Here is an 11,318-nt window from a genome sequence, read left to right as displayed (position 1 = left end):
AAGAGGGGTGAGTCCCACTACTCTTTTTTTTTCTCCTCTTAAACATAAGAAAAGTATTTCCCATACATAAAATATTATATATATTAGCTAACTAAAAAAAATTCACAATTAAATAATTAATTTTATTCGTCGTGTGAATTACGCACACAATATATATATATAGGGGTAAATATTTCTACAGTCGCTTTAGATAAAGTTATCTACAATTATCCAAAAAACTACGTCGTTTTGATTAATGAAGGGTGTTTTTGTAATTTTTTTATTTTTTTATCATATACATTTTACTAAAACACCCTTCATTAATTCACCTAAAATTACAGAAACACTTTTCATTAATCAAAATGACATAGTTTTTGGGTAGCTGTAGATATAACCTTATCTAAAGTGACTATAGAAATATTTTTTCCACACACACTCATATATATATATATATATATATATATATATATATATATATATATATATAATCAATTGATATAATGAAACATATTTTTAATAAGTAGAATAAATAATTTTTAATTCTAGTATTTCAATTAAACAAAGTGAAAAGTTAAAATTAAATATTTTTATAAAATGAAAAATAATTTTTTTATAAAACTTATGTATTCTTATAAAATAATTTGTATTTAGATTTTGCCCGACTCAAATAAATTAATAACCAGTAAAGTAATAAAAAACACCTTCTATGTAATACACATGTTTTTATGAATTTTATTTAGTGAAATTTTTTACACAGTACATCTTTTTCTTATCTTATTTTATCAAAGAGTATGTTAATTATTTTTGCTCCTTTTTTTCAGTTTAAGTAAGACTCAGAATGTTTTTATTAAATAAAAAATTTGGTTCAAATATTTAAAGAATTATTATTGTATCTCAGATATTTAATAATTTTTTTTTTAAAAAAAGTAGTTAAAAATAAATAATAGTAACAAATAAAAAGTGAAAACATATCTTTCACGTACCTAAACTATAAATTGTGCGCACTACATCTGCGAGTGGGGACAGGGTGTGACAGTGACCCTACCATGCGAGATAACAACCGTCTACAGACAAAAGCCACATAAAAATTATATTAATAAGCCTAAATTTTAAGAGAGAGAAGGAGAGGGAGAAACATAGAGATAGAGAGAGAGAGCCCTTTACCACTTTTATATGTTGCACGCATCCATCCACAGAAGGAAACACAAGGAGGACAAGGGTACTCCACAGACAAGAGAAAGAAAACCCCATTTAAAGCTCTTTTTTCTTTTTGTACTGTGCACATCACAAGAAGAACAAAGATGGGTTTTTGAAGGGGGGGAGAGAGAGAGAGAAATAGGGATTGAAGAAAAACAAGAAGAAGAAGTAGCCGTGCAAGTGAAATAAGGTGAGATGTGTTTGTTGTTGTTGTTGTTGCTGAAATGGGTTTGTTGAACACAACTGCATGCATTTGACAACTAGTGTGTTTCTGTCAGAGCTTGAAATATCAAATCAAAAGCTCAGATCTTGGTCTTTGTTTTCACCACAAATTTCCCACCTGGTAGCTTGAGCTCGCTGTTCATCATACATCATCAATTTTCGTTAGCCTGAGCCCTTAACTGAAACCCATTTTGGAGTTTGCTCTTCTTCCAACTTGTTGTGTGTTGATTTTAGATGAAGGCCGTGCCCCTACCCTTTCAGGAATTTAGAGGGGACGGGGTGTTAGATTTTGCTTCTGGTGGCGGTGGTGGTGTTTCAGATTCGTTGTTACTACCACAGCAAGAACAATTTCTTCAAAGGTGGACCCACAGGGAAAACTGTTGCTATGTGGGCATTGAGCCCACCTCTGCTTTGGACGTCAGAAGAAAACCAAGCCCTCCCACATCCTCCTCTACACTGTCTTCCTCACACGGCAGCGGCGGCAGCTGCGGCTCAATCGATAACACCACCGGCGTGGCGGCAAAGTTCTCAGGCGAAAAGGATAACAACCCACCTCAAGCAGGGTTAGAAGTTGGCCAGGGAAGATGTGGGATGGGAATGGAGGAATGGGAGAGTGTGTTGTCTGAGTCACCAGGTCAAGACCATTCCATTCTGAAATTGATTATGGGGGACATTGAGGACCCATCTGTTGGATTGAGCAAGCTTTTGCAGAGTGGAAGTGGTTCTCAAGATGTTGAATTCAATGGGGTTGGAGTGGGTTTTAGTTTTGTGGATCAAAGTTCTGTGCTTGACCCCATTTCTAGTATCAACTTTGTGAGCAGCATTGACCCTTCTGGTCCTGGGAATTGTTCTGATTTCCCTTTCAACGTCAACTCCAATATTGCTAGAGTTGGCTCTGGTGTCAATACTAACCCTGTGTTCCCTTCTTCAGTTAGCAATCTCTCACCAACTTCACTCCCTCAGGGTGTGTTTCAGCCACAAAAACAGCAGCAACAACCAATAGAATCTCTTGATGAGAAGCTACAAGTTCTCAATCCCCAGTTCGTTTTGAACCAAAACCAAGCTCCGTTTATGCAAAACCCAGGTTTGGTTTTGCCTTTGACATATGCCCAGCTGCAAGAACATCATCACCTTCTCCCTCAGCCTCCGGCTAAACGTCTGAATTGTGGCCCTGCTGCACCAAATTATCAGGTTCCAAAGACACCCTTTTTGGATTCTGGTCAAGAGCTGTTCCTTCGGAGGCAGCAACAGCAGCTTCAACTCTTTCCTCACCATCTGCAGCAGAGGCCGTCCATAGTGGTGGCACCGAAGCAGAAAATGGTGAACCCCGGCGGCGGGAGCGGCAGTCAAGACTTGGCGACCCACCAGCTTCAACAGGCTATAATTGACCAGCTTTTCAAGGCTGCAGAGATGATGGACGGCAGTAATCCGGAACACGCGCACGGGATATTGGCGCGGCTCAATCAGCAACTTTCTCCCATTGGGAAGCCTTTTCAGAGGGCTGCTTTTTATTTCAAGGAGGCCATGCAAATGTTTCTCCATTCAAATGGCAACAACAGTTCTTTGGCCTTCTCGCCCACTGGTCTATTGCTCAAGATTGGTGCTTACAAGTCATTCTCAGAAATCTCACCAGTTCTGCAATTTGCCAATTTCACATGTAGCCAGGCATTGCTTGAAGCTGTGGAAGGGTTTGATCGCATTCACATAGTAGATTTTGATATTGGGTTTGGTGGACAGTGGTCTTCTTTCATGCAAGAATTAGCACTCAGGAATGGCGGTGCACCTGCTCTCAAGATCACAGCATTTGTGTCACCCTCCCACCATGATGAAATTGAGCTCAGTTTCACTCACGAGAATTTGAAGCAATATGCTGATGAGATTAACATGACCTTTGAGCTTGCGATTCTTAGCCTCGAGTCTTTGAATTCTGCTTCCTGGCCCCAGCCACTTCATGGTTGCGAAGCTGTTGTGGTTAACTTGCCTATTGGCTCTTTTTCAAATTACCCCGCATACCTTCCTTTGGTCCTTCGCTTTGTCAAGCAGCTCATGCCCCAAATTGTGGTTACATTGGATAGAAGTTGTGATCGAACTGATGCACCATTTCCTCAGCATCTGATTTTTGCACTTCATTCTTATTCAGGGCTACTTGAGTCACTTGATGCTGTTAATGTTCACCCAGATGTCCTGCAGATGATTGAGAAGTATTATCTTCAACCAGCAATGGAGAAGCTTGTTCTGGGTCGTCAGCATTTTCAGGAAAGAACACTTCCTTGGAAAAACCTGCTCTTGTCATCTGGGTTCTCCCCGGTGACATTTAGTAACTTTACAGAGTCCCAAGCAGAGTGTTTGGTGCAGAGGACTCCTGGTATGGGATTCCATGTGGAGAAGAGGCAGTTTTCCCTTGTTCTATGCTGGCAAAGGAAGGATCTCATCTCAGTTTCAACTTGGAGATGCTGAAGGGGAATCATTTTACACCTTTGAACTACCAATTAGTTTTTAAATACAAAGGTGCTTCATACCCTACTGCTTCTATTGATCTTTCTTGAATTTGCCTTGGCTATGATTGAATGCTAATTGTCTATGTGTTTTAGAATTTTTTTATTTCCAATGAAGGAAGTAAACATTTTAATTAGCAAATGAATGGCAATTAATGAGCTCTCTTATTATGTAGTGTTTTTACTTTGCATATGGGCATTCTATTCCCATTTTCATTGCCTATATTGATGGACCTTTCTTGTTTACTTGACAAAAAAGGAACACTAGTCACCTTGTAAAAATGATGCTTGGCTTGATCCCTGACAAAGTCTCTCTCTCAAACACATTTGTAAGGCCAATTTGCTATTTGAATACTATTCACGTAGTTGAAGAGTCCCCCATACTATTCACTTTGGAATGGGGATTCTTAAGTTTAGTTTGATTATTTTGCAAAAATAACAATTCAGATACAGTCTGCCTGTTCCCTTTCCACCTAGAAAAATTCATATGTTGTAACAAGTTTTGTGAAGAATTCTTGGGGTTTCTGAGCTAAGGCACTTGTGGGGTTACCAGTGAAGAATCACAGTTAGAACCGACTGGTGCTGATATTTTAGGTAAAAAGGAGGAAATAAGTAAACTGCACAATCATGTGACAAGTCTTTCTTGATGCCGAAAGCGCATAGAAAAGTGGCTAAACAGAAAGTTAGGATTTTCACAAAAGAGTAACCCTCCGGTTCTCAATTATAATTATCAAAATAACAAAATTCAACTCCTGGAATAAGGGTGATAAGCACCCTTTTATAGACTAATTACAAATTGATTCAAAATTCAAAAATCTAAAATTCTAGAAATAATAAAACTTCCTAAAATAAATAGAAGAAATTAACATCTAAAAAATAAATAAAAAATTATAAATAAATAATTCAAAATACATTCCAAATCTTTAATCTCAAATCATGCCAAATATGTTGCTTTCCTTTTCTTCCCAAACAAATCACAATCACATCTGCTGCTTTATTGAGATTTAGATTCGATTGTAATTTCTTATAGTTCAAATCACTGCCTCTTTCAATAATTGGGTCATACTTATTGGGCCACAACTTTAGTCGACTATGAGCTTCTTGAATCAATGGTTGGGCCACGTGCAATGGGCCAATTGTAAGTGCATCATTCTCCCCTGCTAGAAAAAGATTCGTCATCAAATCTTGTTTATCTTCAACAATCTCAATCTCCTTTGGTAGAAACAAAACTGACAAATTTTCCTTGATTAGATCTTCATAATCTGATTCTCCATCAGATTTATCGTAGACTGGATTATTACCACAAACTGAATCTTCATCATAAGATGGATAATCATCATAAATGGGATAACTATCTACAATAGGATAATCATCATAAATTGGATTATCATCATAGATCGGCTCATTGTCATAGATTGGATCATCATCACAAACTGGATTATGATCATAGACATCAAAATCAGGAATGCTGATTTGCATCTCGATATCTTGAAAAGTGGACTGATTTCCAGGTCGTACTTCCCAATTCTGTCCCTGGTTTAGAATCCTCAAGGGATTGACGTCCTCTTCTTCATCATCAGATGCGTCATCTAATTCCATTCTTTCTTCGAATTGAATGCCCAACTTTGTCCACGCAAGTCGCCGCTCCAAATATTGACTTTCCATGCTCTGCACCTCCATAAGAGTTTGCTTCAAAATTTGAATTTTCGTGCATACCCGCATGAGTTGTCGCTCCAAATCTTGAATTCTCTTTCTCTGTGGCCGCACACATAGTTGCTTCAAAACTTGGATTTTCTTGTCCAACGCTTGCTCAAGTTGTTCCTTCAAATCCTGGATCTGCCTTCTGAGCTCTTCATTTTCTATGTCTCGCGGGTCAATCTGACGCAGTTGTCTATATTCTTCAGGAACGAATCCACGCTTCCTACTCTCGTGACTCCGCCGTCGTCGACCTCCACGATTCTGTTCAGCCATTGGTTGAAGGCAACCTAGTGCTCTGATATCAAATGAAGCCGAAAGCGCATAGAAAAAGTGGCTAAACAGAAAGTTAGGATTTTCACAAAAGAGTAACCCTCCGGTTCTCAATTATAATTATCAAAATAACAAAATTCAACTCCTGGAATAAGAGTCATAAGCACCCTTTTATAGACTAATTACAAATTGATTCAAAATTCAAAAATCTAAAATTCTAGAAATAATAAAACTTCCTGAAATAAATAAAAGAAATTAACATCTAAAAAATAAATAAAAAGTTACAAATAAATAATTCAAATTACATCCCAAATCGTTAATCTCAAATCATGCCAAATATGTTGCTTTCCTTTTCTTCCCAAACAAATCACAATCACATCTGCTGCTTTATTGAGATTTAGATTTGATTGTAATTTCTTATAGTTCAAATCACTGCCTCTTTCAATAATTGGGTCATACTTATTGGGCCACAACTCTAGCCGACTATGAGCTTCTTGAATCAATGGTTGGGCCACGTGCAATGGGTCAACTGTAAGTGCATCATTTATAATTTCTACTTTCAAATGTCCTTTTATTTTTGGGGACACACGTCTTGATTGCCATAATCACCTACTCAAATGTCGATGGTTCTATTCAACATATTCAGTGTATACAGTCACCTTTTGCTTGTGCCATTTTCACTTAGACTACCTTTCAGCCTCGTTACTGGCTAGCTACTTCAATCAAGTACCATATTTATTCATTATTCCTCACAAATCTACACAAATAAGTCAGATAATTGCAATTTATCGCTGCAAATAGAAGGACAATGAAAATAGCGATAAATACTATGTAATAGCCCGAGCGCTGATGAGGGCGGGGAGTGATCGCCGGTGCAAAAGATATGAGGTACGGACAAAGAACCGCTTCTAGCAGGCTTCCAGAGGAAAGGGTACATGAATGAATTGAATCAACATCCGAATGAGAGGGATCCAGAGGCTGTGCAGGTATGAGACTATACAATTGAGGATCGCTTAAAGGAATTAATATGTACTACCTATATTAATAAGATGTATCTACTTTTCGGTAGCCCATAACTTAAGAACTCCATAGTTAAGCGTGCTTGACCTGGAGCAATTATGGGATGGTGACTTCCTGGAAAGTTTTTCAGGAAAGTGAGTGAGAAAAAAACACGCTGAAAAGTCTCGTGTTGGTTTGTGGGGATAGTCATTGATTTTGCAAGTGCACGAACGTTACAAGTGGTATCAGAGCAAGGCCTTTCTTTCGGTACGGTGTGGTTCGAGGACGAACCAGGCGAAAACTGGTGGGCATGTAACATCTCGGGTGCTGACAAGGGCTGGGAGTAGATAGTCCTTTGGCACATGGGTTGGGCTGTAAAACTAGTCCAGATAAAGCCTAGCGTTTGGGCTCTAGCCTGCTAAGGTGGGAGGGGTTGTGATAGTAAAAAAGGCTCCTGGCAGGCTTACAGCGGAAAAGGTACATAAATGAATCGAATCAACACCCGAACGAGAGGGATCCAAAGACTGTGCAGATATAAGACTGTACAATAGAGGATGACTTAAAGGAATTAATATGTACTACCTATACTAACAAGATTTATATACTTTTCGGTAGCTTATAACTTAAGAACTCCATAGTTAAGCGTGCTTGACTTGGAGTAATTCTGGGATGGGTGACATCCTGGAAAGTCCCTAAGGAAGTGTTGGAGTGAGGATAAAGCATGCTGAAAAGTCTTGTGTTAGTTTGTGGGGACAGTCATTAATCCTGCAAGTGGTCAGGCGTTACATGTGGTATCCAGAGGCTGTGCAGGGTATGAGATTGTACTGTTGATGATAGCTTAAAGGAATTAATATGTATTGCCTATACTAACAAGATGCACATATTTTTCAATAGCTTATAATTAAAGAACTCTATAGTTAAGCGTGCTTGACTTGAAACAATTTTAGGATGGGTGACCTCTTGGGAAGTTTCTCAGGAAGTGTGAGTGAGAATAAAACACGTTGAAAAGTCTCGTGTTGGTTTAGGAGGACAATCATTTATTCTGCAAGTAGTCGGGCATTACATACTAGGGCAGGGCTGTGTTGGGATAATGCCATAAGGAAAGGGAGAGTATTCAAAATCTATACTAAGAATCTAATAGAAATTAAATCTGCACCTAAAAATCTGCATTTGCTCGAGTTTTGAATCCACATTTCTTTTTCCATATGATTTACCAAGTATAGCTTGAATTTTTTTTCGAGGATTGTGTTACCTAAATTCTCTCTAACACCTGTATCCATATGATATTATTAATCTTCAATTAATAATTCTGCCTTGGTCAATCATGATGGGTTAAGTAAGATGCTAGATTTATTACTCTTATATCACCATTATTGTTATCTGTATGTGGCTGAATATTTCAGACTCTGTATCATTTTATTTGGGCATGCCAACGCAATAGATTTATAATAACGCTGAACTAGAACTTGTTTGGCTAATTATATTTTAATGAATCCCCCTAATGAAATCACATGGGTCTAGTGCGAGTGGATCCCACTTGAAAATAGTTTAAACTCTTTTCTCTCTTTCACCTTGGAAGCCTTTCATTTAACTATACTTTCATCAAACACAATCATAATATTAAATGATTGAGGCCATGTTGCATGACAGAGATTTTTGGCTTCTCATTGTGATTATAATTATTCTTGCCTTAATATTTTAAAAAGAACGACCAATACGGCATTTTCATGGACAGTAACGTACTCTACTAGCTAGGTAACAAATTTGCAAAATATTTGTTTAATGATATCGTTAATTTTCAATACTATATGATCTAGCCCAAGATGGTAATTGTCATGGTCCATTACCTACTTTTGCTATGCAGGTTGCAAATATTTTAATTATTGGTACAAAATAGACTATGAATCCTCAATTTGTCAGCAAAGCAGTGCAGTGGTCCTTCTGAGAGGGCAGAGCTCTATGTCGAAAAGAAAAAAGAAAAAAAGTAAATGGAGAGGAGGACCACCCTTCAACCTTGGGCAAGTCATCATTATAATAATTATAAGGGGGGAATGGTGGTTTCTTTTATCAATTTATTTATTTCTTTTTTATTTTTATTTATTTTTTAAGTAAAAGATACTTGGTGGATAATTAAAAGAGTCATACATGAATAAAGTATCTAATGTTATTTTAGAAAATTTTATTTAATGTTCACTGAAACGACGTCATTTTAGGATTGAAAGATAAAAAATTTAGAATGATAAAGATTATTATAATTTTAAAATAAATTAAAATTATAAATACACTTTGATTTCTGTTTCAAAATAATATTGTTTCGGTGAATATTAGATAAAATTTTTTAAAGTAACATTAGAAAAAAAATGAAGGCTAAAAAGAAATATGGATAATGAAATATGAAAGGAGAAAAGGAGAGAGAGAGAGAGAGTTATTATATGTGAATTCATTAAAAAAAATTCAAAAAAAAAGTAATATTATGCAGATTGAGAAGTAAATTCTAAGATAAAAATAAAGAAAATATTCAATGTGTAAATTAGTATTTTGTAACAGACTATCGAGTAAGAAGAATAGTTTATTGTGTATGTTAGGAATAATTTTAAACTATTGAGCTATGCATTAATAGCTGTCATTAAATATTAAGTTATGTGATTTTTTGTTAGTAATTATCTAATTTTTAATCCTCACAACTTATAAATAATCAATATTAATTTTTGGGATAACTTTATTTTCACCTCTTGTGGTTAGATGATTTATCACTTGATCCCAGGTGATTTCAAATTTATCAGTTAGACTCAATGTGATTACAAAAATGCATAAAAGGTCAGATACATAATATAGCATACACCATACAAGCTTCACTAAATCTCAGACCACCGATCTGTACATATATCTCTGAGGACATCTGTCTCTCTAGAGCAATCAGAGCCAACCGTTAATAGGAGTACTCATGGCTGAATTTGTTCCTTTCATTGGCCAAGATATATATATATATATATATATATATATATATATATATATATATATATATATATATATTCATCTCAAATCACATCATATCATGTTATCACCTACATAAATGCAACTACACTATATATCCGACTATCACAAAACACAAACATACATATATACCACCAAGATTCTTAAATCTTGGTAGAACAAACAAAGAAGAAGAATCCTCCTAAACCAAGAGCTTACCTCTTGTAGCTTTTATAGCAAGCTTACTTGTAGTACAAGTAACTAGTTCAAATCCTTAAAACTCTGATCAGAAATCAATGTATCTCCTAATTCACACCTGTTATCCAAATATATATATATATATATATATATATATATATATATATATATATATATATATATATATATATATATATATCAGACTTAACCTTTCACACATCCAAATGAATCACAAGACTTATATCTTGTTACTTCCACATTTTCATTCTAAACAAGTCACTCTTAACAATTCATGCCCATACCACAAGTCAGACCTAGACCTTAATATTTGACATTAGATTAACCTACATTCTTTAACCATTTAAAATCACTTGAACACACCTCATTCTAGTTTATAGGGTTTAGTTATCAATTAACTTCAATTCCAATCATATAAAACCCCATATGGCCGAAACCCGAGCACATACATTCACACACATTTTCATGTTTTTCATTCATTATTCTTTACGCCATTTAATATTTCATCATGCATCACAACTTACATTTTAACTAAGACTTCAAAATCATTATTCAATATCCTTTTAAGTGTCCAAATACTCCAATTAGTATTTTGTAACAGACTATCGAGTAAGAAGAATAGTTTATTGTGTATGTTAGGAATAATTTTAAACTATTGAGCTATGCATTAATAGCTGTCATTAAATATTAAGTTATGTGATTTTTTGTTAGTAATTATCTAATTTTTAATCCTCACAACTTATAAATAATCAATATTAATTTTTGGGATAACTTTATTTTCACCTCTTGTGGTTAGATGATTTATCACTTGATCCCATGTGATTTCAAATTTATCAGTTAGACTCAATGTGATTACAAAAATGCATAAAAGGTCAGATACATAATATAGCATACACCATACAAGCATCACTAAATCTCAGACCACCGATCTGTACATATATCTCTGAGGACATCTGTCTCTCTAGAGCAATCAGAGCCAACCGTTAATAGGAGTACTCATGGCTGTATCTGTTCCTTTCATTGGCCAAGAATATATATATATATATTCATCTCAAATCACATCATATCATGTTATCACCTACATAAATGCAACTACACTATATATCCGACTATCACAAAACACAAACATACAGATATACCACCAAGATTCTTAAATCTTGGTAGAACAAACAAAGAAGAAGAATCCTCCTAAACTAAGAGCTTACCTCTTGTAGCTTTTATAGCAAGCTTACTTGTAGTACAAGTAACTAGTTCAAATCCTCAAAAATC

At 35.6% G+C, this 11,318-nt stretch overlaps 1 protein-coding gene across 2 annotated transcripts; it reads left to right on the top strand.

The window, feature by feature from the left end:
* Positions 1-1,128: 1,128 nt before the first annotated feature.
* On the top strand, positions 1,129-8,903 carry LOC133288755 (scarecrow-like protein 27). Of its 2 annotated transcripts, XM_061486565.1 has the most exons (3): positions 1,129-1,366; positions 1,455-3,906; positions 8,725-8,903. In XM_061486565.1, exon 2 carries the CDS (start codon positions 1,633-1,635, stop codon positions 3,853-3,855), a length of 2,223 nt encoding a protein of 740 aa, XP_061342549.1. In that variant the 5' UTR covers positions 1,129-1,366; positions 1,455-1,632; the 3' UTR covers positions 3,856-3,906; positions 8,725-8,903. The 2 variants fall into 2 exon arrangements, with proteins under 2 accessions (XP_061342549.1, XP_061342548.1); XM_061486564.1 differs by lacking the exon at positions 8,725-8,903 and adding an exon at positions 4,153-4,273 and having other exon boundaries at positions 1,129-3,906.
* Positions 8,904-11,318: the final 2,415 nt, after the last annotated feature.

Source organism: Gastrolobium bilobum, unplaced genomic scaffold (assembly GCF_033153095.1).
Source record: "Gastrolobium bilobum isolate Gb01-03AN ecotype WA unplaced genomic scaffold, APGP_CSIRO_Gbil_v1 utg60768, whole genome shotgun sequence".
In the NCBI taxonomy this organism is placed as follows: Eukaryota; Viridiplantae; Streptophyta; class Magnoliopsida; order Fabales; family Fabaceae; genus Gastrolobium; species Gastrolobium bilobum.
Note: the sequence above shows the minus strand (reverse complement) of the source record. Positions and strands in the feature narration are given on the sequence as shown.

Coding starts and splice junctions, on each gene's coding strand:
- LOC133288755 (XM_061486565.1), top strand. CDS start 1,633: ATGAAGGCCGTGCCCCTACCCTTTCAGGAATTTAGAGGGGACGGGGTG.